This window comes from Pyrgilauda ruficollis, unplaced genomic scaffold, assembly GCF_017590135.1.
Source record: "Pyrgilauda ruficollis isolate IOZ18807 unplaced genomic scaffold, ASM1759013v1 scaffold66, whole genome shotgun sequence".
NCBI lineage: Eukaryota > Metazoa > Chordata > Aves > Passeriformes > Passeridae > Pyrgilauda > Pyrgilauda ruficollis.
Window position 1 is genome coordinate 472,092 of NW_024528377.1, and position 25,270 is coordinate 497,361.

General features: G+C 48.0%; 1 protein-coding gene across 1 annotated transcript; it reads right to left on the reverse strand.

The window, feature by feature from the left end:
- Window positions 1-1,085: 1,085 nt before the first annotated feature.
- Window positions 1,086-24,137, reverse strand: LOC121362668 (sodium- and chloride-dependent GABA transporter 1-like). The gene is made up of 14 exons (XM_041484345.1): window positions 23,894-24,137; window positions 19,127-19,258; window positions 18,356-18,456; window positions 15,661-15,770; window positions 15,153-15,285; window positions 13,834-13,968; window positions 12,288-12,391; window positions 11,868-11,992; window positions 11,070-11,182; window positions 6,200-6,331; window positions 5,377-5,479; window positions 4,866-4,966; window positions 3,925-4,092; window positions 1,086-1,190 (listed from the first exon to the last, which is right to left on the reverse strand). The coding sequence occupies exons 1-14, from the start codon at window positions 24,135-24,137 to the stop codon at window positions 1,086-1,088; spliced, it is 1,806 nt and encodes a 601-aa protein (XP_041340279.1).
- Between the last annotated feature and the right edge of the window lie 1,133 nt (window positions 24,138-25,270).

Here is a 25,270-nt window from a genome sequence, read left to right on the forward strand (position 1 = left end):
TGGGTTTAAGGACGGTGGTTACACCCTGCCAACTGCCTCAGGAATTCTTGCCTGCGACCAGCTGGGATTTAGGAATGGCCACTTCCTGAAAAAGGTATGAACTGAACCACCCATGGGCATTACACTCCATCTGATTGTTTCCATCCAGGGACACAGCCAGGGAGGGTGCTTGGCAGGAACTACCCTGTTTTATCTTGGGTGGAGATTTTCACAGTGCTGGAACATCTCTTTATCACACAGCTTTGCCTCTGCACGAAGCTTGTTGTGGTCAGTGTGGGAGACTTGAACAGCCTGTAGCAAAGAGCCTTCCATTTACACTTTTTAGGGTCAGGCAGTGGCTGCTGCATGCAGCTACAGAGGGCAGAATGCTCCAGAAAAGAAAGGCTGACTGCTCTGCTGGGCTCTGGCTCACAGTGCCAGTCCCAATGGATGCAGCAAACATGTCTGGAGTCTGTGCAGGGAAGAAACATGGCACTGTGAGCAGCACACACTGTCCCCAAGGCCTTCTCCAGGTGTGGGGTGATGTCCTACAGCTACCAACAGGCAGGACTTTTCACTAGAATCCCTAGTTCTGCTCTAGAAGCCTTTGTTCTGCACATCCCCTCCAGTTATGTATTTGCTGGTGTTTTATGCTCCATCAATAAACAGCCATCTGGGATTTGAACCTAGTGATAGCAATCTCTCTGGGGTGAAACACAGCTGTGTGCTGGGGGATGCTCGGTGGAGTTTCACATGGAAAGGCAAGAAAAACAGAGAAGTGGATAACAATCAGTCTAAGCTCTCTAGAGACACCACTTCTCCTCAGGAGGAGGAAGATGTGGGTGCCAGCTGCTCCTCCCTGAGGGCCTGGACCAGGATGTTGCAGGATGAAGGTGGTCACCATGCAATGCCCTGGCAGCAGCTTGTTCAGGGCCTTGGCCAGCCATGCCAGGAGGAAGAGCCACGAGCAGGTTCCTCCACCAGGTCCTCTCTTGGACAAACGAAAGCCACCGCAGAGCCAGGGACAGCAAGCTGTGCCAGAGGAGCTCAGGGGACGATGTGGAGTGAGCGACTACAGGGCGGAGCGAGGAGTTTGGGCTCTCCTCCTACACGGCAGCATCCGAGATCCTCCCGTTCAAGGACGTCTTCGGCTGGAGGCCATTGTTCTGAGCGTGCACCTCTGGCCTGGGCTGTGTCATCTGCTGCAAACGCTGCCCAGAAATGAAAGGAGAGAGTGTGTCAGCCAGGGTCGGGGGCAGCAGCAGTGGGACAGCCAGGGCGTGGATGGCAGCAGCTGAGGGTTGGCTCAGAGGTGACCCTGATTACATGGCAAGGGGATGGTGCATGCAGTGACTCCTCCAGCAGCATTTGGTAGTACCCCAAAAGCCTCTGCGAGTCACCTTTGCTTTGATGCTGCACAGAGCACAGCAGCTCCTCCTTTTATCTGAAATATGGGGAGCATCCTGATAAGAGGCAAACTGTTACCAGGCAAGACCAGCAGCAAGGAGGAAGAAAAGAGAGCTGCAATGCCACAGGCTTCAGAGCAGACCTATTTTTCAATTAGGGTTGATTACAGAGCATTACTAAGTAACCACAGCAGGTTAACAAGGTTAGAGTCTGTGCCTTTGATGCCAGTCAGAACATCCACCTGCACAAACCTTTGCACAGCAGCAATTCCTGTCACTCTGAGCTGATCAAATGGAAATTGCAGAGTCAAGTAAAGTGGAGCAAGAACCCACGAAAATATGGAGGGGCCAATCATTACTGGAGGCATGTGGATTGAGCATCAGGAGTGATGAAAAAGAATGAATCACTTTTGCCAGTCAGGGAAGGACTGATGCTGTGCACTGCAGAAGAGAATGCAGAGGAGGATTAAGCCTGACCTGAACAGACATCACTAAGAGAAGTAGAACCTCATTCCAGTAAAGGGAAACAAACTCCTACCTTCTAATACCACTGAAGTGGCTGCTTCTGAGTGAATTTCCTGAAATGTTCACTGAACTGCTTCTGCCATTCATTGCATTTTTTCCCCTCCAACATTCAGGCTCAGTAGGATCAAAATTACTTGTAATCTTTCCTGTCTGTCAAAACCACTTTATTCAGGATTGGCATCTAATTTCCCTCCAGCTCCAGCTCTATTACAAATTAATCCAGGATCTGTGTATATAAGAGGCCAAAAATTCTCTCTGTCTCTCTGATACCAACACATGCACACACAGATTAGCCTACTTTCTTCCTGCTGCCATCTGCTGCTCACTCCTAGGTCTATGAATGATTGAGAGAGGGTCTGGGTCTGGTGATGTTTGTGGGCAATGTTAGAGGAAGAGTCAGACAGGGAGGGTGCACATCAGCCACTCATGCTGCTTACTGGTGCTGATGGTTTGCACAAGATGCTGAGGGGAGAGGTGGAAACACTCATGAGCTTCCCTCCAAGCCCCTGGGGCAGCACAGGAATACACAGCACTTTGGAAGGACTATGGATATAATTGGCCCAAGCCTTTGGTCAGGAGGAGATGAGCTACTCCTGAGAGGTCACAGATCAGTTTGGGCTCCCCCAGATGCTGTGATGTGCCTTCTCCATCTCCAGTGAAACAGGACTGGGACTGGGCAAAGGGTTGAACCCATACCTGTACATTCAGGCTCCCCTTGCCCCCTTTTCCAACTTATATTATGAGTGAATAAGGAGCCCTGTAAATGTCTGAGAAAGGGCCTACAGCTGGAATTCAGTTGGCCTTCAACCCAAAGTCAATGAAATGGCTTGACATAACACCCTGGCTTGAGTCCTGCAGGAAGGACAAGTACCTAAACCCAGCTTCAGATGAAAGACCAGAAATTGAAAGCAGATCTGAGATCCCAAACCCACCCAGCTCACCCCCATCCAAATGGAATGCTGGGAGAAAGAAAACTCAAATCCACCTGCAACTTCACCTAAAAGGTAGAGAACCTGAAGCTGACCTCAGCCCAGTAATTCCAGCCACAACTTCTTTGAGTCAAAGTTTGTTAAAAATACAGCATCCCTAAAATAAACTCATGTGATTTAGATGGTGTCTGGTTGCTGTTCCAGCGGGGCTGAGAAAGCCATAAATCAACACTCCTGGGGTGGCTTCTTACAACTGTAAGCACTAAGCCAGGGATTTGGGGCACAGTGCTCTCAAGACTGAGTGTCAACACCGTACATAAAATCTTAACAGTAAATACTGGGTATGACACAGAGACTCATCATTCATTGCTTAAAAAAATCCTGCTCAAATACTAAAGAAAATGTTTTAAACAAGACTAATGTGGTGGGTATTGTGGGTCTTTCTTGCTTCCTAATGCCTCAGTCACTGAGTGTTCTCTGAAAGGCACATGACAAACCATGTGCTTGTTTCTGCTGCTAGCAGAGCCTGGCCTGAGACATTTCAGGATTCAGGCTTGGAGGTGCTGATCTCCCAGTTGAGGAGTGCCAAGCAAACACGCTCATAGCCAGGAATCGCCAGGAGCTGGGATTTCCCTGGGACAAGAAACTCAAGGATTTCTTCCCCAATTCCTCAACTCAACATGGCTCCAGTATCCCATGCCAAAGAGATAGTCAGGGGAGGAGGGCTCCATTTTTTTGGTGATTGTCACACAAATCTCAATGAGGAGCCACAGACATAAGGGTAGAGCACCTGAAGGTCTATCTGCATGTCCAGCCACAGTCCAGCAGAGCTCCCAGAGTTAATGTGTCCTGCTCAGCTGTGCTGGCAGGCCCTCTCCAGAGAGCCCCTGTCACTGGAGGCTGTTCAGTGCACTGGGGCTGATGTGAACCCTCCCGCTCTCCTGGGGGAGATGGTGCACAGAGCTCCTGCAGCACCAGCCTGGTGCACGCTGATAACTCTGTCAGGGCAGACTCTGCTCGGTCCAGGTTCAGTTCAGGGAGGAGCTGACCCTGAGCAGAGAGCAGGGTGGTGAAGCTGTTCCTACCTGCCGGAGAGTCCCTGTTGAGGTGAAGAAAGAGTAGAGCATGTACCCTGGAATCAGAAACATGGAGGACAGGGCCATGAGCCAACCGATGCCTTGTCCCCACACAGGATAGACGTATTTTCCCAGTGTCAGAGGGGTCATTTCCACCACACTAAAGAAGAACACACCCTAGAAAAGAACACCAGCCATTGCAGAGGAAAGCGCAAAATCGAGGTCCTGTCATTCTTTTCCTTCATTACCTTCTTAGGTCCCAACAGCCCTACAGGAACCCAACAGCTCTTTTCACTAGTCTAGATTCTTTCAGCCCACCAACTGGTAATTTCATATAATTTCTTCTTATCCTAAGCTGGATAAGATATCCTAAGCTTTCCAAAAAGCTGGAATTGGAATACCCCATATTTCCTTCTTCACTAGACTACTCAGACAAGCAGTGCCTCCACGGCAGCTCCCGTGCAAGAAAACAGCATCCTCACAGCTGGTCTCAGGAGTCTTCATATCACACCACTCCCTGCACTACTTCTGCTGGGAGAGCAGGAACCTGCAAAGGCCAAACTGCTCTGCAGTCAGGTGTCCTGTATTTGGTGATAGCTTTTTTTCTCATAAGCGTGTCAGAGGCTGAAGGTGGAGTAGATGAAAGCCAGAACTGATAATAGCTTTTTAAAACATTACATGATTTTGCCTATCTTCTGGCATCTCAGAAAAAAAAAAATAGAAGAAGAACCGATGGCCTCGTTTAGATAAAACAATCATCTAGAACTTTTTTATGGGTGATTTCCAGCAGGCAGAGTGAAAGAGGCTCCTGTATCACTTTACCCATCTCCAGTCTGCCTGGGACTCCCTTGCACCAGACCTGCACTGGGTTGAGAACAGAATGTTTCCCTACTGCCCATCTAGAGGCCTTTCTAGACCCTCTCCTGCACATAGGACTCCCCTGGTCTTACCAGGCAGACAAGAGGTGTGAAGAAGGCCCAGCAGATCTTCCACCAGATGCAAGGCTTGTAGCCAATCATTTCTTCAATGTTCCTGTAAAACCTGTTCACACCTACAAGAAGAAATGAGTATTGAAAAAAATCCCCACCTCTGCACCATGGCCTTCATCTCTTCTCATGGCAGAGCACAGGCCAGGCACAGCAAGAGGGTGACAGTGTGGCACAAGAAGCATTAGCTGGAGGGGATGGAGTAGTGGGACACAAATTCATGCTAACAGCTTCCATATTCCTGATGTCCTCTTGAGGGCCCAGAGGGAAGGACCCTGGGCATCTGACAGTCTGTGCTGAGGTCTTTGTGAGGGCCTGGAGAAGTGAGATGACAGTCTTCCACTCCTGATTTTCTGAAGTTATCAATCTAAGCTATTTTTGCTGCAGAATTGTCATTGTCTTCACTGGCTTTGGCTTTTTCAGTAAGTCACCATGCCCACAGAGAAAACAAAGGAACAAGGTGTTTTGTGCTTACCATAACACCAAGAAATTGAGATGGTCTCAAAGAAGACAAGAAAAAGAAGACACATGCCACTGGCTGAGTAGTAATCAAACAGCTTGAAGACATAAATGCCACCCTGAAAAGACAAAAACAGAGTCAAGGAGTTCAGTTATAGATTATGACTGACAATATCAGCCAGCAGCTTGGATTGCTGCTGCCTGTGTCTGTTGGTTTAATGTCTATTTCCTTGGACAGTAGAGCCACTGTTGCAATGTTTCCACTGGAGTCTGGTTCCCAGCAGCAAAACTGATGTGCTCTTGCAGACAATTAGCCAGCCTGTTCAGGCATAGCCCAGGGTGAGGAGAAAAGAAATTCACAAGGATCTCTTCTATGTCTCTGCTTTAGGAGTCAATTTAGTCTGCTCTGCCCCTCCCCGGAGTTTTGCCTTGTCTCCTCATGAACCCACATTGCTCCACAAATGGTCTCCAGACCACTCAGCCCTCACCTCCCTTCATGTGAATCCAGGCTTCAGCTCCAGAGGTCCAAGCCTCCAACAGACAGGTTTTCTTTGTGTTATCTTAACTCTTTGAAGTAAGCACTTCCTGAATTTGGGCTCTGGTGGCTTGAGTCCTTATAGCAAATAGCAGAACAACAGGCCAGACTGACACTAGGATGATGGTAAAAATGATGGAGGCATCCTAAGTCACTCGAGATGTAGCACTGATGAGCAAACCACTTTACCCAGAACAGGAGAAATGCTGTCACTTCTCCCAAAGCTTTGGTGGTGCTGGGATATGCCAAGTGTCCAGAAAGGTGTCAGGAATGGAGGTACAAGCGTGGCCTGTACAATCTGTACCTGGGTGATGTTGGAGAATCCAATGAGATAAGAGATGAAGCAGACTACTGCGATGAAGATCTTCTTCCTGGCTCTTAGGACTTGAGGATACTCATCCATCAGGGCTGTAATGAACCCTTCCACAGTGCAGAACTATGGGAAAAGGCATACACTGAGGATATATAAATATATAAAAGTAACTTAACCTGTACACATTTAAATTCAATGTTGAGAACCCTAAGGACTCTGCAGACTCTAGAAAAGAAAGAGTCATCTCTGCACAAAGTTGGTCTAAACTATGTTCTGAAAATTCATCTCTCTCCCCACTGAATACAGATGAAGATAGGAGCACCAAAGTTAAATAGTTAAAAATAGCTCAGAAAAATCTCTGCCTTTTGCTTCTCATGAAAAGCCTCCTCTTTCTTCCCACAAACTCCCTAGGGCCTCCCTATCACTGCCCTGCTCCCCACGCTGCCAGGCCCTGTGCCAGCTGTGTATCTGGCTGCTGCTGGAACATGTGCAGGATCTTTATTGCTCTCCCCAGCCTGTGGCAGCAGCACTTGTGCTGTTCAATGATCTAAAATGCTCAATAAGGACCTGTATTACCCAGCCTCCCATGCATGTAAATAATATCTCTGATTACCCAGTCCTTGACTGCATTTCACTTTTTCAAGCACACAGCATTAAATGCATGTAGCACACCAAAAGCCCATCTTCATAGCACATCATCTTTCTAGAGGTGGAAATCCCTGGATGGTTTGTGCAGAGCTGCACCAGCCACAGTATAATAATGTTGTCTGTACCATAACACATAACAAAATCCCCATGAGTGTTGCCTTCCACTTTTCCTACTACTTCTGCCTTCTGGCACAAGGCCAGTTTGACTGCCCTTGTGAAGTGCATTCTTCTCTCCTATCCCTTGATAAATTGTGAGATTTACTTTTATATCTCGCTCCCTACAGGTAACATACCTTCTCTGAGAGAGCACATCTTGCCTCTAGCAACAACCCTGGGACTTTATGAGGGCAGCAAACTGGCTTCCCTGGCCATACTGAGCAAATGTACAAGCCAATGCAATGAAAATGAAAGCGGTTTCATCACTTTTCGATGGCAGGGACTTCCCTGTCCCTGGGAAGAAAAAAATCCCCTAGAGTGAAGGTGGAGGTATATAGACCAAAAAGAGCAGCAGAGGGTTGGGAAGATGTGTGGGGAAAAAATGGGGTGCCTGAGCCTATTATAGTAAAATTAGGGACCCCAACGCATTTGATTTTATGATTTTGGAATGCTGAATATTTGTTTTATTAAAACTATACTATATTACATTATAACTATATTAAAGAGAGATATTATACTATACTATATCTATACCACAAAAATACTGAAGAAATACATACTACTAATTAACAACTCGTGGCTGTCTTGTGACAGTCAGGACACCATTTTGAGTGACTGGCTAAGGAAACAAAATAATTTTTAGTAGAATTTAATTACTAATTTTTTTAAGGTAAATAATTTTCTAACATATTCTACATGTGTAAAACAAGAGGAGTAGTAAGCAGAGATGAGATTTTTTTTTCCTTCTTCTCTGCTTCTCTCACAGCTTGTCTCTGTTCAGAGGGTATGTGAACACCACAGCCTGTGGCTGGGCAGGGATGGTGGAAGAGCTTGGACACTGCTGACTGCTGGGACTGGCTTCCACGTGGGCCAGAGCAAGGCAAAGGGAGATGTGCATGCCCAGGGTTTTATATACACATGGAAAGCCAGTATTCCCAGAGCATCAAAGCTCAGCTTCTTCCACTTGAATTTTTAATGAGCTAAGCTTTTTATGTTGAACACAAGTGCCATTAAAGAACCTTTTGCTGTTCATGCATGGGTTAAGCTGCCTTTATAGTCAGTGACAGTAGTGCTTCACCCCATCCCACCTGGCTTGTTGTCTGCAAGAGTCAGGACTGAGCTGGCACCACAGTGTGAAGAGATAGCATGACTAAAAAAACCACTGTTGAAAGCTATTCCTTCCACATGGATGCATGGCCAGGCACTGCTGGAGCCATGGCAGGGCCAGGGGATCTGAGACCAGAAAGGCAAAAGCATTTGGAGGGGAACAGCCCTGGTCACGGGCAGAGGGTGGTGTCCAGCAGAAAAGGAACAAAGAAAATGATGCCTTAGATAACTGGATGAAGTAAAGCTGACAGCCCTTTGGTGCAGGAAGAACGATCAAAATCAGGGAATGCACAGAGGGAAAGACAGGGAGATGGGTGGTGAGGAACAGGGCTACAGAGTGAGTTGAATTCTCTTTGTATCCTATCAAAATTAAGCTCCTGGGTAAAGGATAAGGTGGAGAAACAAATGGTCGTACATCTAGCCATGGAACAGGCAATGACCTTCACACCATTTACTGAAAATTGCCTCACGACAGCCTCAGATTTCATAGGAGATGCAGCCTGGAGGAGGCTTACCTTTCCAGCCCCCAAGGACTGCAGGGGCTTGGCATGGGGCTCACTTTTCCCAGTTTACAGACCAAACATTGGCTGCTTGCACATGCAGACACCTGAATGAAAGCATGCTGCTTTCAGAGTGGCAAGGAGCTGAGCACTGGTGCCTCCTGTTCTTGCTACTGCAGTCTGCTTTCCAAAAAATTCTGCTTTTCCCACCAACCCTCTCCAGCCGCAATTTTTAGCACATATTCTTCTCTTCTTCGTGCCTCACCCTATGAGATTATTTCTTTCCCAAGCATTTTATTTCCATTAACTTCTCTCTTTTGCTCCTTTTCCTCATTACACAAGCTGCTGGGTCCAGTAATCTGGGCTTGGGAGTCAATACAGGTGTGGCACTTCTGTCTGAAGGAGAGTCTCTCTTCCACCCTCTCCCAATGTCACCGGCTTGCTATTCCCTCCTCAGCCACACAGAGCACCCTATTGGGATGTATGGACCCCTGGGGAGTTCGAGCACAGCTGCCAGATGTGCAGCAGAGAGCCACGAGACTGCTCTCACTGCTGGCAGCTGGAAATCCTCATGACCAACCTGTGCCTGGCAGCCTCACATGGGACACACACAGGCTGGCAGTCACAAGGCTTGCCAGCTGCCCTGAGCAATAAATGTCTGACCTGGAAACTGGTAGGTTAAAAGGAAGCACTAGCATATTATGAAAGAGGGTGTGGATGGGAGAGGGCTGAAGCCCGGATGGATCAGAGCAGAGGGAACACCAAGGCACACGAGTGAGGGCACGGGAGGGAGGTGTCTGTCAGTACAGGTCATTCACCCCACTCCAGGAACTGGCAGGAAGAGCAGACGGAGCTGTGCTGCAGCTGCAGGACACTCGCTGGACCTACTCTCACTGTCACTAAAGGGCTGGAGCTCGTGGCTGCATCACAAGCACAGATCTCAGCCCAGTCTCCCTTCCCTTGCCAGGCTCCCGAGCATCCTCGCTGTGCCTACAGAGCCGCGCCCCGCCGGTGACAAGCGACAGTCTCAGCCCAGCAGCCCTGGGGGCAGGAAATGCCCTACGGCCCTGCTGTGCCTCACGAACTGGGCTGCTGACCCACGTGAAAAATGCTTGCACCCCATCTGCAAATGCCACAAAGGATATGTAATCAGCATATAGAAAAGACATTTTTTTTTTTTTTTTTTAACTGAATGCTTCAAAATGCATGCGGAATTGTAGCCATTGTGGCAGCCTGTGTTCACTGGTTTATATGCATAAGCTGCCGTGCTGTTGCTGGTGTTTTTGAATGAAGCAGAGCTCCAGCATGCAGACAGAAAGCTTCTTCACATGTATTTAGCTGTGCTGTTTAAAAGCTTGTTTTCCTTTTCATTCCTCATTCCCCTCCCCAGCCTCTTCCTCCAGACAACGATAGCCTCCCAACAGACTGTCTGTCTGCCCTCTGAACTGGCTGTCAGAAGGGACGTGGAGAACTTCAAGGGGTATTTCAGAAGCAAATGCAGCAAATAAATTCCACAGAGTGCTTAGAGGTCTTATTGTCATGTCTCAATTTACCAGCACTGAGTGAATAATCCATGCAGATAATTTTTTTCTGTAAATGTAGTTTCTTCCAGAACATTCAGGTATTATTTGAATTTTTTTTTTCTAAATAATGTCTGTGGTAATGCATTCATGAGCTTTATAAAGTGCATATGAGAGTGTGACATGATTGAAAACCAGGTTTGGTTGATTGGATTTTCCTGGAAACCAGGTGTGACATTTCAGGAATAGGTTTGAGTCTGATTATGAAGTAGGCTTGGGTTTATAAACACTACCTGTAATCCAAGAGAGCATCCATTTTGTACTGGTGGTTTGTGCTGCAAGAGAAGAGCATGGGGGCACAAGGGTGGATATGACAGACCAAGTGCAGGTTTTTGCAGGAGCCTTTGATTTTGATACATACAAAAGGAAGGCAGGCTGCAATTCACTGCTTCACTGGGTAGCTACTTTCATGCTGAATTATCAGGAAAAAACCCTATCACCACTTGTAAAAATGCAGAGATAATGTTTTTTTGTTTGTTTTGTGAGGGCACTGAGGGGCAGGGTAGAGGCCTTTTGCTACATCTAACTTCTTCCCCATCAAGTATCTTGTAAAACTTTGCCATCAGATAAGATGGCAAAGTAGTCAGGATACCCAGGTGTCAGCCTTTTCCAAGACATGACTCCCTTCTGCCAGGATTTGTCCCTGCTAACCTATGGACCAGGCCAGAGAGCTGCAGCTCTGCTCAGGGTTGCATTGTTGTTGGCATCAACAACAATGCCAAAATGCTGCAGGAAAGCACAGCCCTCACACCATGAGAGAGTACTGCTCAGCACTCTGCTCAGCACTGTCCCAAGTGCAGAAGGGGACACCACAGTTGTACCTGAAAACATTTTTGTATCTTCCTCCACTTTGTCCCTGAGTTGTCTCACCTGACTGTCCAGACCCAGCATCATCAGCATGGAGAAGAAGAGGATTGACCAGAGTGGGGACAAGGGCAACTGTGTGACAACCTGCGGGTAGGCGAGGAAAGCCAGTCCAGGGCCTGCAGTAAGGAAAAGGGGGGTGAGCCCGTGTTCACAAAGCATTTGATGGGAAGTCTGAGCAAAGTGCCATGGTTAAATAGAGAGACAAAAATTACAGCCAAGAACTCAGGGGGTTTTCATATAGGAGCTAGGAACACCTACGTCTTTGTGCCTGTGATACACCAGCTTGGTGGGAAGCATGGGAGCAAGATGGGGAGACAGGATTGGAAAAACAAGTCCTGCAAGTAAGTAATCAAGTAATCAAATTATTGCAGCCAAATGGAGCTGGAGCACTGTGCTAGAAAAATAAACTGATATTCAGAGCTGGTTATAACTTCCCTGGTGCCTTTTTTTTTCCCCCACCGAAAAATGCTGTTTCTTGAGATAAAAGCTTTCTGTGACAAGACAGCAATTTCAAAATATGTCTTTGTGCAGAAAGACATAGCCCCATCTTGGTTAAAAAATTATTCTGAGATCACAGTCTCAAGATTTTGCATGAAAAAGGGACTCAAAATTTTGATCACATCTACTGAAAACATAGGTAGTACCTATTCTCCATAGGAAGGTTTCAGGCAGCAAATGGCCTAAATATTTCACTACACCAAAATAAAACTTCAGCACACCTAGTCAGGAAAGAACCAAGAGCACTCGGCACAAATGGTTCTCACAGGTTGCTGCTGCATTTGAACCTGGGTTTCTGCTTACCTGAGGAGGCCAGCTCTGACACCGACTTCTTTGTGATGTGTGACATGAAGCCAATGATAGAGAAAATAACAAATCCAGCAAATATGCTTGTGGTGGAGTTTATACAACAGACAATAATGGAGTCTCTGGAAGAAAGAAAGAGAGAAAAAACCCCACCTGCAGGTCCCTACCAAGAGGAGAGGGTGGGGTAAACAAAAGACCAAGCCCTGCAGATATCTGGTCCTGTGCCTTGGACAGGTAGCACAGGTGACATACAAAGTGTCCTGTAGGCAGGGAGCCCCTCTAAAGAGATCACAGTGTGTCCCCTAGGCTGCATGTTGCCAGCAAGGGGACAGCAGAGATCAGGCAGATTCACCACAACCCCCTGCCTCACCCATGAGGAGTCCCAGCCACACAGGAGGATGGAAAAAACCAGCTGACCTGTAGACATTGTTGTGGAAAGTGTTGTAGCTGCCCAGAGCAATGAGGGAGCCCAGCCCCAGGCCGTAGGAGAAGAAGATCTGAGTGGCTGCATCCATCCAGACCTGCAGAGAAGGAGCCAGAAGGGGAGTGCAGCAGAAGGGGCTCTGTGCTGCAGGTGCATGTCCTGCAGCAGTGCAGTGCAGGGCTAGCAGGGGGACTGGCTGCAGACTGTGGAGCTGTGTGCTTGGATGTACAGCCCACTGGAGATGAGGGAACCCTGTCAGTGGGGCCCAATCAAGAGTTTCTTACTAATATCTAATCTAAAGCTATTCTCTTTCAGTTTAAAGCCATTCTTCTTGTCCTAATACTATATGGCCTTGTCAAAAGTCCCTCTCCAGGGCTTTACTGTAGGAGATTCCCTACCTTTATGTACTGGAAGGTAGGGAATCTGCATCCTTCCCATGTGTCAAGTGTATCAAAGTGCAGTCTGGCCCAGCATCAGACATATATCCCCAGCCCTCCAGTGGGATGGATGTAGATGGATGAAGGGTCATGCATTTCTGAGCAGTGTCCCGTGCAGATCAGAAGGGACTCTTGCATTGCCTGAGTCTGTGTGTGTTTGTTTGTTTTCTCACATGTGCCCTCAAGGGATGCTGCTCCACTCAGAGACCCAGATCTTTCTCTCACACCCTCCATTTCTCTTCCACTACTGTGTCTTTGATTTTCCAACATGGAGCTGTTTGTGCAAACAACTGCAGAGGACAGCTTGCAAAGCTGGTCCCAGTGCCTTAAGGTGTTAAATCTTAAAAGTTTAAGAAAAGAAGACAGACTGTTTGTTTCTTAATTGCATAGTATTTACACAACTCTTCTGGTCTTGAGAACCCTGTTTCCTGCATAAGAGCAAATGCAGTTGGTAGTATAGTTACAGAGAGTGTCCTGAAAGAGGGATCATTGGGACCCTCACTGGAAAGTGACAAATGTCCAGCTCACACACGACTGGTGACTTTGGAACAATGGGAGTATTGCTGCTGAAAAATGCTGAGTCTGTTTATCCTGAAAAACTTCATTTTTGCAAGTATCGCTGTTCCTCCCGGGTCTCCTCTCTGCTGCCAGAGATAAAGAACACATTATGGGCCACCACCCATCACTTAAGCACTTCTAAAAACTGCTGCTGTGCTTGTGCTCCTTCTGAGGCCCCTAAGCCAGCAACACATCATCCTTTCTCTGGGACCACCAGAACAAGACCAGACCACCAGCCCTTGGAAAGTCGTGAAATGAGACATTCCCAGCCCAGAGGGCAGGTCCCTTTGTCAGGATAACTTCTGACTTCCCATACCCTTGAAGGATAACACTGCTTGAGTACAGCAGAGCTGCTGCACAGATTTCCATCCGTGAAGGACCTTTTTCTCAGTTTTGTCTCAGCCTATGAGACATGGGTCATGAATACTTGTACAGGGTTATTCTAGAGTTATTTTAAGTACTTACAATATTCATGGGAAGTGCATGGGGAAGCCTAATGCAGAGACAGCTGGGAGATAAGAGCTTTCCTCACTAGGCTACAAACCTCAGAGTCAGAGAGCTTCCTGAAGTCAGGTGTGAGGTAGAAGAGGATCCCCTCCTTGGCTCCTGGCAGCGTGACTCCCCGGAACAAGAGGATGAAAAGCATGAAGTAGGGGTACGTGGCTGAGAAATACACCACCTGAAAAAGACCCCATGAGAGAGAAGCCATCAGCCCACCAGTGCCCAGAACCCTTCCTGTCCATAGTGTCATTGAGTCTGGCATGTTCTCTTGTGACGGGGAGAGGCTCCAAAGCACAGCCACTTTCAGCAGCATTCCCTTGCATTTTCTGTCCCCCATTCCCATGCTAGTAACATTTCTGGCTGTTTGAGGTTTCTCCCTGCCAATGAAACACAAGGACACACTAATCACAAAAGTAGCATGCTGAAGTCTGGATGAAATGCCCAAAGACAAGGGAATTGCACAGGGATAATTTTAGTTCACAGAAGTAATCCCCTTAAGTCATCATATCCTTATTTTGCAGAGCTAAAGCTGGTGTTTCTCTAGACCAATGCACCAAGCAAAACGAGTTGTCTTGATTCCACTGTTTTCTTTTCAGCACTGTTTCAGTATCTTATGGGTCTGTGCCATCCCTCTTCACAGGGCCCACACCAGTAATCACCAGGGCTTTGCTGTGGCTGCGTAGCTAAAGCCTGTTTGAGAGCCACTGGGGAAGTTAACAGCTTAGGTGACCTGTCCCTGAAGTGCTTCTTTCTGATCTCTCCTCTAGATTATTCCTTTCATAATAGTGTCCCGCTGCACCATGCTGTGCTCTAAATAACACATCCCAGCATCTCAGTGCTGCTGTTTCACTAAACAAAGCAATTACCTTTCTGCTGTGCTAGCCTGGAACACTGCACAGGGAATAACAACGGGCTTCTCATCTGAACGTCTCCCACCAATATCAAAAGGGCACCAGGGAAATTGTCAAAGGAGATGGTGAGATTTTTCCCAACAGAGGCAATTTAAGAGACTGTGATTGTCAAAAGTGGGAGGCCAGAAGAAGCTTTACTCTCTCAAAGGGCTGTCCCAAAGTGGGAAATACAAGTAATTTCTGAAAATGCCTCCTCCAAAAAGAATGCACACTCAGACCCATGACCTTACAGGCAAGAGCTATTCTCTACACTTAGAATGAAAATTACCATAAACATCATAGCAATTTTTACAGCCGTGAAAGGTAAATGTCAGGAATTTAATACTATCTACTGTGATTTTGCCTCTAAACACTGTAGCCTTAGTTATAGACACTTAAATAAAATTGAGTCTGAAGGACATTTTGATGGCAATGTGAGGCAGCACTAAAAGACCCAGCCCTCACACTGTACCTTGCCTGTCCACTCCACACCTTTCCAGATGGAGAAGTAGACCAGCAGCCAGGCCAGGGCCAGCGTGCCAGCCAGGGGCCAGCGGACGGCACCAGGCTCCCCCAGACCTCCGGACATCTGGTGCATGTTCCTCCTAAGGGTGGGAGACACTGTGTTAGGAGGAAGTCTAACAATCAAGGGCAAAGGAATTTGGAGCTCACAGAGGTGGCTGGAGGGTGAAGGGCCAGGTCCAGACAAGTGTGAGAAGCCACAAATCCCTAGAGAGAGCTGAGGATCATTGTGATGGGACAAAGGGAGGCGAAGAGAGGTGGAGAGACTGTTTGCCTGCAGGTCCATCTGCATCTGCACAGTGCACCCCATGCCTACCGTGGCCAGTGGCTGGCTGCAATGCCCTTCTGCCAAAGCTGCCCAAGGAACAGAGCCAACAGGCACAGCCACAGCCCTGGTGGGCAGGCACAGTGACCACAGGGAGGGGGAGAAACCTGGTGTAGGCAGGCTGGGGACGTACTCCCAGAACTCGGTGACGGCGCTGGTGAGGTTGGTGGTGTCGTTCAGGGAGTAGTTGGAGAAGCAGCGGTCTGTGTTCCAGGGGTTCCCACAGCTCTGCCACGGCAGGTCCTGCACCAGCACAAGGACAGCAGGGTTATCATTCATGGGATATCTCCCAAGTGAAATATGGATTCTTTTAAACTGAAGTCTCTTAATTTTTTTTTTTTTTTTTGCAAAGATAATGGGCAGCTGCACTGGATGGGCATGCCCTTGTAGCCAAAATAATGGAACAATTTTCAAAAATATGATAAATTGTGACAAGGATTTTTGGGCAAAAAATATCATGATGTGATTAGGGCAATACTGTAGCTCCAATAAAATGTTAGCAATTCCCCACATACAAAGCCACTTCCAATTAACTGTTGATAATTAATACCTAAAAATTAAAATACTATCAAGGGATACTGTGTTTATAACCATTACAGCTTTTTACTAGCTTCATTCAACAAGTGGCTGGAATTTACTGCAGAAAGAATATGCAGGGATTTGTTTCTTATGTTTCATTTACACCAACTTCAATGCTTAAAAATCAACATGGCCCTGAGAATGGAGGCAATGGGTTGTCTACACAAACAGACTTTTATAACACAAGCACAGGAGTAAATTGTCCAGGACAGTAGCTGTTTGATGCTGTCCACTGCTCTGATTATAAGCAGCACAAAGGGATTCCTGGGAGATGTTTACTCTGTGGGTAGCTGTGTGACAGCAGTACAACACTACAGATTTAGTGTGACCAGCTCTGGCACTGCAGGCAGTGAAGCAGCACTACCTGGGGCCATGTGAGCGTGCAGGGCAACTCACCCAGGCCATGTAGTGCCACGGCTGAGCCAGCCCGAGGAAAGCAGCTTGGATATGTCTCCATGAGCAGCTACCTCTTTTCCCAAGCACAGTGCATGTAGATAAATGCAGAGCAGCTATTCTGGGTGATTTCCCTCTGCAGATAAGACCTGAGGCTCTAGCTCAACAAAGCTTTAAGAAGATTTTTTGTATCCATCCCTATTCTTCCATGAATGTAGACCTCCTCAGAAATATTATCTGTGTTTTAAGTGCCTTGTGCCATCAGTGCCTTTAAGTGCTGCCTTCACTGCTCCGTCTAAATCAGTTCACTCCAGCAGATGAAACCTTCAAACGTGGTATCCTGGCAGAATGGTGACTATTGCAGAGGTGGAGGTGACATTCCAGTGGCCACCCAGACCACTGCACCCCCCTGGTAATTTCACTGAGGACTTGCTAACTGCACTGAAGAAAATGCAGTGGCATGAGTAGTGCTGTACAGCAGCTCTTCAATGTCTGCATGTTAGAGAAGCTGCACAGCTCCCACAAGGAGGGGCAGGCTGGGGGACAGTTTTTTGCTGCTCCATTTCCTCTGAATTTCAGAGGACAGAAACTGCAGAAGGCAGGCTGGGCTCCTATTATAGTTCAAAGCACTCTTAATCAAATTTAGGAGGCAGGGGGGACAAACATCAGCCTAGCTTTTTCATTTGCACCTCGGGTCCTTTTGGGAATTTGGAATTATTACCTCTGGTAAAAGAAAAGGTCTTGAGCCAAACACCTGGATCTGCCTAAGCACATACTTTTACCTAAGTACAAGTACTTTCACCACCTGGGTCTGTAGTATCTGAATGTACCAAAGCCTTATCCTAAGAAAAATCCTGCCCAGGGTGGAATTGGGATGGGTTACTTTGGGGAAGACTCCTGTTCATTTGGGAAGCCCTGAGGGTGCATCTAATCACCCACAGCCAATAATTTTATTCTAGATCCAGGACCCTACAGTGATAGGTGGTGTTGGTGGTAGAAGCACAGTTGAGAATGCCAAATGAAATGATTCAGCAAAAGTCTTGATACATACTTGAAAGTTTTGCTGGAACAAAAAGGAAAACTGGATGCACAGTGTCCACAATAGCATTTCAGGGTTATATCTAAATGACATTTTAAAATATCCCATTTGAACCATGGGGTTGATGCCTTTAAGGCTTCAGGTTGCTCAGAGACTTACATTAAGGAAACTCTTAGCAGTTTCTGGGCTGAAATAAATAATTCAGCTATCAAGAAGTTAATATGGGGTGTGATTCTAACCTTGTATGGTAGAAGGCCATGCTATGGAAGAGGAGCCCACTATAAACCATAACACCAAAGCACACACTAAGGGACAGTCACCAGCAGATATCTAGATACTTTCTGAATCATTTTCCCAGCAGAAATAAAAAAAAATCCCTTGGAGATCATTTATCAAGAGAGAAGTGAATAAGAACTAATTAAGATAAGGAGTAAGTCCTGAGAAATAAGACCATGATGTAACAAAACCTGACAAAACCAGTTGTGGAAATGTGCAGCTCAGATTCGAGCAGCCCTAGAAATAGAACAGAAAGACAGGCTGAGTTTTAAAGACTGAAGTGAGTGGGGAACGGTCCCTGTAGAGGGAATAGGACCATCCCCCCAGAGGACAAGCATCACTACCCATCAGCACCACAAAACTGCCTCCAGGGCTGATGAACCTCTTCAGGAAGGGCGTAGCACGATGCTGACAAGGGCTCTTTGCACAAATGGCAAGCAGCTGGTGACTGCTGTGGGTCACAAACAAACCACTGCCCATAAGTGGGAGTGAGGAGCCAGAGCACAGGCAATGTCATGCTGCAGACACGCCCGTGACTCACCGCAGTGAAAGAGTTGAAGAGATAGTAGAGGGCCCAGGCAATGATGACAATGTAGTAGATGTTCAGCCAGAAGGACAGAACCATGGCTGCCAGTCCCACACCTGCAAATGAAGGCAGAGAGCAGCATCAGTCCAGGTCTCCAGTACCCAAGGGAGTTCATGGGCACCACAGCAAGGGGTTTTGTTGAAAGCCAAAAAAAGGGAACCAGCTCATCAATGCAGAGTGTGCTGTAGTTGCACAGTGAGCTGGTCAGCAAGGGAGGCTCGTTCCCTTATGTCTCTCAGCCACCCATTTCCACTGGGGGAACAATGCTTTCAGTGTGCTACTGGTACTCCATGGACAGAGCTCCATGAAAACAGGATCTTGTCACTTCTCTGGCAGAAGTGTACTTTCCCACATCCAAGGCATTTCTAAATCACCATTGGCTTCTAGAAAACAGTTAGCCCAATCATGGCAACAGGTTGCATTCCCATGCAATTAAAGTAAGCATTAGAGAGGCTTGGGAAAACAAAAGGCCTTCTGCAACCAGAGCCACTCTGTCACAGTCCTTTGTCCCATAAAGTCCCTTGTCATCACACAAAACTGCTTGAATAGAGCACAGTGACGTTAGTGACTGCAGATATTGAGGTCAAAGACAGCTTGAGAAAGAGAGAGGGGAAATCCCCTCACCCCATCCCAGCCCCCAGGGATTTGCTGATTTGCCTTCAAACCATTAATGGGGTTTTGTCTCTAGTTACGTGCCGTTCCTGTCACAAACATACAGCACAGTACCTTTGAACATGGGTGCTAATCTCCAGACTCCCAGTCCACCAATAGAGGTATATTGGCCCAGAGCAGTTTCCAGCAGGAAGAGAGGAATCCCAGCAAACACCAGTGTCAGGAAATAGGGGATGAGGAAGGCGCCTGAAAGAAGGAGCAATGTTATCAGGCAGTTCCCCCTTTGGTCAAGAAGGAAATGGCTCCAGCTGCAGTTTCTTGCTTTGCAGCACCCATGTGATGAGGAGCAGCCTCTCCCAGAGGTGAAAGTTTGCAGCTGGAGTTGATGTGTTCAGTGAGTCTCCCACTGAGGTCACAGCTGCCTTCCCCTTATCACTGTGGGTATGTATGTACCATGTATACATATCCACTGGCATCACCAGCTGTGCAATGCCAGGCTCACTTTGTTAGCTGCTTAGACAGTGCTAAACCCAATCTGACTACAAGCCCAACAGCTTGGACACTGACATCGGTAACTTGTTGATGCTTTCTGTCTTACCTGCAGAAGCTTTCAATTCTTTTTGAGGGAATAGTGCACAGGAATATCTGGCATTGGTCACTGCTTTCTTTGTTTATAGCTGTTTCAGTCTTTTAAGAAAACTGTAACCAAGACTGTATTGGCTCTTGTAACAGTGCTATATACCATCCCACCTGTGTTTTAGGTTTTACCCTTAAAATTCCTAGTGAAAATATTATTCTTCTCCATGGCCCTATGGAAATCATCTCATCACTAGAAAGGAGGTAGAACACTCATTCACTAGAGATATTACTGGCACACAGTTTTTAGAAGAGCAGTTAGAATAGGAGAACCTTGCCATGTGATTGGAAGGCTGTACAAGTTCAGGTCATCCTGACTTCTAGGATGTGGGACAAAGCCCATTTTTTATTTTTCTCATGCAGGTACTGGAATGGGCCATCATTTCTGAGGAGGACAAACTTTTGCAGAAGATGCTCGCTGGGGACAGAGGGAGGACGCTCAGTTTGCCCAGAAGTGGCTGGCTGAGCTCAGCACAGCACTGACTCCTGCACCAGCCTGAGGGCTGAGCTGTCAGTCTGAGTCTTCTTCTCCAGATAATTGTAGGAAAGCAAACATGGAGCCAGTGAGAAAAGCCACTCTGGAGAGCTGTGGCCCAGCTTGCACCCAGCAGAGCCAGGCTCCAGTTGCTGCTCTCTGAGGGCAGGGAAGCAGCCAGGCATAGCCAGAGTTGCTGGCTCAGGGGACATCCAGCTGGGGACATCTGCCTGCCAAGCAGGGAGCTGAACCCAGCTGGGAGAGGCAGGTGCCAGCACTCAGCATGGGAGTCCATGGGAGGCAGCATGCAAGAGGAGCTGGCAGTGGGTGGTGGGGAGAAAACACTCTCTGTGCCAGCAGCTCAGTGACCATGAACCTGAATCACAAGCTGGCATGGAAGCACAGGCTCTTGGCTTCACCAGCAGCCTGGTGCACAGGAGAGAACAGCTTTGGGCATCACTGTGCCTGCTCAGCAGCCTCCCCTGTGTGCTTACTAGACACGACAGCCTGCAAGGTCCAGGCCCCTGAGAGCTCTGTGGGAAGCCACTGTCTGCTCTGAGCCTGCTGCCACCCTGCTGCTGTGCAGTTTGGAGGCTGAGCTTAGCAGCAGTGCAAGTCTCTTCCTTGTTTCTGTGCAAGCAATTAATGAAATTTGGCTGTGGCTCTGATGATCCTGCACTTTTCATCTACAGCAGGTCAGGAAGGTTTGTAGGTGAAAGATCTTATTTGACTGTTGGGAAAAAACAAAAACCAAACAAATAAACTTTTGGACACAAGTCTTTTATCCTGGCTTGATTCTCAAGAATAGTGGAAAATCTACAAACCAGACCACTTCCTTGAGCTGAGGGCTGTTGGCAATGACACTGCCGCTCTGGAGGGCCAGGTCCCCAAGCAGGCATGGATAATATCCCCAGGTCATGGGAAATCAGTTCTGAAATTTGTATCTAAACTTTGCAGGCCGGTACAAAATACGGTTGTGCGTGACCTTGTGAAAGTCCCAGCTTGTCTCAGATCCATGGGTGTCAAAGAGGTGATGACGCTGGTCCTGCTCAGGGCACTGACCCTTGGAGGCAAGGAAGGATCAATAGTGCCTGGCACTCACTGTGCAGCCCCAAATCTGCCTGCTCCTAATGCTGTACAGCAGAGAACAACAATTAATCCTTCAAACAGGGAACACTGCCCACGAATCAAAAACTGAGCATTACAAGCTGTTACACTCTGCTGTTTTGAGTCTCAGTGTGCAAATGGGGAGTGCAGGATGCTTATTTAAAGGATTGTTTTTCTCTCAAGTTATTCAAGCTTAGGCTCTCACAGGCAACTCTTAGCATGTACTGAGCTGCATTTAGAGTGAATTTGGAGTCTGGCACAATTCTGTTGAGATCAGAGGGACTGTATAACGTTAGAGATCGGTGAAGAGGCTGGAGCCATGGGTACAGTTGGGCACATCCAGCTGCGTGCAGGGCCAGCAGGGAGCCCAGGCATCACTTTGGGAGAAGCCTGCTCCCCGCAGCGGATGGGCCGAGCGCTGGGCTGCCGTGCCCCGGGCTCCCTGCGCCGAGCAAACCAGCCGTGAGCCGATGCAATGCGACAGCGGTAAGTGAGACGACAATATTTCCATTCAGTTCAATTTGCCTGTGCGTAATGGAAGCAGCCCACACGACCGCGCTCTGAGCAGCGCACATGCAGGACGCTAAAATTAGAGTTCCACCCACAGTCTGCTGCGCTCCGTCGAGGCAGAGGCGAGGCGGTGCGCAGCCGGTTGCGAAGGAGCTGCCGTGCGCCCCCGCCTCGCCGCCCCGCTCCGGGGCCCGGTGACGCCGCCGTGCGTCAGCCCCGCCGCACGACCCGCGGCGGCTCCGCTCGCTCCCGGTGCCGGCAGCGCCTGCCAGCAGCCACCGCCCGCAGGGCTAGAGGAAGGAGCCATCCGGGCTGCCACGGACGGCAGGGGAGGCAGCGTGTTGGGAGAAGGCGGGAAGCAATTCCCGCATTTCATCTGCCTGGCGTTTCTGCTCGCAGCCGGCTGCTCCCTCTGCGTGCCCGTGTGCCATTGCTAATGCTAATAATAGCGCTGCACACCTCTACAGCACCCTCTGTCCTAGGTTCTCAGCTGACTTTATATGTAGGATCGATTTTAGCTTCACTACATCTCTCATCTCATTATAGGCATTGTCATCTCCACCTTTATGTGTGAGGAGACAGACACGGGCAGCACAAAGCTGGTGTGAGACTTGAGATGACGCAGCAACCACAGGGCAGATGCTGGCTAACAACCAGGGCTGGGACCTAGCCATGGGGGAAATGTTCTTTGAGGAGAGCTAGCAGTCAGAGCGTGGCCAGACAAAGATTACAAACCTGCACCGTGGCTCTGGCATTGGTGGCACAGGCTCCCCAGGGCAGGCCTGGATGTTCCCATAAACCTCACTCAGCTCAGCTGCACATTTCCACCTCTCCACAAACCCAAAGAAGCTGTGGATGCCCCATCCTTGAAAGTTGTTCATGGATGTGGCTTTGAGCAACTTAGGAAGGTGTCCCTGCCCTTGGCAGTGGGTTTGGAACTGGCTAATCTTTCAGGTCCTTTCCAACTCTGACCATCCTATCATTCTACAATTCTAAGAAAACAATATGGTCAGTTAGAAATCTTCTTGTTGAAATTGCTAACTTTCTGGTCTCCTGCTAGGACTCACTCCACATACTTCAGAGAAAGGGCCTAGATACCCTTAAATGCCATGAAGTTAAATGGACATTGCTTCAGGGAACAAGACCCTTCTCCTCTTTTCCAGGGTTGGTTTCCAGTTCCTACACTGTCTGCAACAGCAGAAATGGGCTGGTGATACGAGAAGTTATGAGAGCCAAAGGCAAAAGGAAAATAAAAAAGACATGGAGAAGAAACATGAGAAGAGACCCTCAGAGCAGCATGAATGAGTGTGGCACTTTGGATGGGGACTCCAGGCCAGGAAGAGCTAAAAGGGAAGCAAATAGCAATGTGGAAAGACTAGCAGGCAAAAAATAAAATTATATATACAGCCTTAAAGGTGAGGAAAAGGGGTTTGGACTTGTGTGGGAAGTCTGTAAAATGGTTCAAGGAAGTGAGCAGCTCTTCAAAGGGGAGAAGGAAGGCTGTTTTAGTAACAGGCACAAGCAATGGGAGAGCTCAGCATGGAGTGAGAAGAAAGAGCCTCTGCTCTACTGACACCTGCCTGTACTCCCCTCCACAAAAGCATCTCCCTGACAAGGCAGAAGAAAGAGCACCATTTGAGAGGGGAGCTGAGGCACAGAAGTGTGTTTTCTGAGTTGATCCAAGATGTTCAGAAATTCTGTAGCTGAGCAGGAAGAATTCCCTTGAGAACACTCTAGACTGTAGAGAATCCAACCTTTAACAGATGCAAACTGGTTTCTCTGGAGGTGCCCCAGAATCCAACTGGGTGCCTATTTGTGCATAGCCCTCCCTGTAAGTAAATAAGGTCCCACATGATTGTGGAGGTTTTTTGTGGGTTTGTTTTTTTTTTTTTTGTTTTTTTTTTGGTAGCCCTGCAAATTTGGACTGCATAAGCATGACAGAACTCAAACTGCTTGTTTTATTTCTTTGGACTGCTTCTTCCCAGGCTGCACTTGCTAGTAAAGCTCACAGATCATGGAAACATGTCTCTGGATGACTTAATAACTCCCACCATGTGGGAGAGCTCTCAGCTGGAGGACCACCCATTTGCCCAGACCCACATCAAGCCAAAACCTGCTCAGGTACAAGGCTGCTCATTGTGCATTTCTCTCACCTCCTCCATTTTTGCCACAGAGATAAGGGAAGCGCCAGACGTTGCCCAGACCGATAGCATAGCCCACACAGGACAGCAAGAAGTCAAATTTCCCCTTCCAGGAACCTCTGTCTGGGATCTCCTTCTTCTTCTTCTTCTTGGTGCTCACGACCTCGGGGCTGATGGGCTCTGGCTCCTCCAGGGCTGCCTGCTTCACCTCGGAGGGAGAGCTCAGCTCCACGGAGGTGTTGTCCATCTTGCCCATGGTGACTCAGAAGTATGTCCACTCTTGCTGACGGGCTGGAGGAGCAGGAAAGGCAGCTCCTGCCCTGGCCACGAGAAGACAAGATGGGAAGCACTGAGAAAAGCTCCTGGTGAGAAAGGAGAGAAGGAAGGTGTCCTGTGTCAATGTAGTGTGTCAGACTTGGTTTTTACCATTACATAACAAATCCCTCAACTCTCATCTTATCTGCTTCTCACCCCAGTGCTCTGCAGGAAGAGCTTTGGGACCAGTAGGCATGCAGTGAAACCACAGGTTGTGGGTGACCCACCACACAGCCCAGAAATATATCTGTGCTGTCTGAGTGACAGTGGAGGAGGGCACGATGAAGGTGCCAGAGCTCCCAGGTCTGGGGTCCAAAACTGAGCGCAGCAGTCACAAAGCCATCTGAGAGTTTGTGTGGCCCAGCCAGCCAAGCACACATTTACAGCAGCACCTCTGCTATGGACGTGCTCCGCTTGGAAATCCCATGCATTTATCCCTCACCACAGCAGCAACACAGCCATGTTCACAGCTGTGCACCTGCAGCATCTGGCAAGGCAATCGCTGCTCTGCTCAGTCCCTCCCTGTACACCATGTTGCATGTGGTACTGTAATGCCCAGGTGTATTCAGCTTGTGCACACTGTGACTAGAGCCAGCCTGTGAACCACTGAAATCCCATTAAGTCAAGACTCCAAAGTCCTGATGATTAATTGCATGAGTCCAACTAAAAAATTTAGTTAATACCTGCATTGATTTTAGTTCCTAAGAAGTATATAACCATCACAGCAAAACAATTTGGAAAGAGAGAGAGCAGGCTATGTTACTACACCTGTGTCTAACCCAATATTGCACTCGTGTCTTGAAAAATAAATGCAGTTCTCTCTTCCTGTCACACAAGCTATTGCAAAGTCAGAAAAAGGCATGGAAGCAAGCCAAAAGGCTGCTTAAAAGCATGGAGTAAGTTCCATGTGAAGAGAGTATAAATGAAACAGGATCCATTGTTCTGTGGAAGAGGTAGCTGGCAGGGGCCTGTAAATGTATCAGTGTCATAGAATACAAGTATTCACCATTTCTGACACAAGAACTGCAAGGGATTAAACCATGACCAGCAGGTGGTAGGTTCAAAAAGAGCAAG

Bases quoted from the DNA above. Each gene is read 5' to 3' on its own strand.
- LOC121362668 (XM_041484345.1), bottom strand. From the start codon at position 24,137: ATGGGCAAGATGGACAACACCTCCGTGGAGCTGAGCTCTCCCTCCGAG. The intron at 12,392-13,833 runs GTTTGTAGCCTA...CCTTCTCTGCAG, and splicing joins GGAAGCTCTCTGACTCTGAG to GTCTGGATGGATGCAGCCAC. The intron at 11,993-12,287 runs GTCAGCTGGTTT...TCTTTCTTCCAG, and splicing joins TTCCACAACAATGTCTACAG to AGACTCCATTATTGTCTGTT.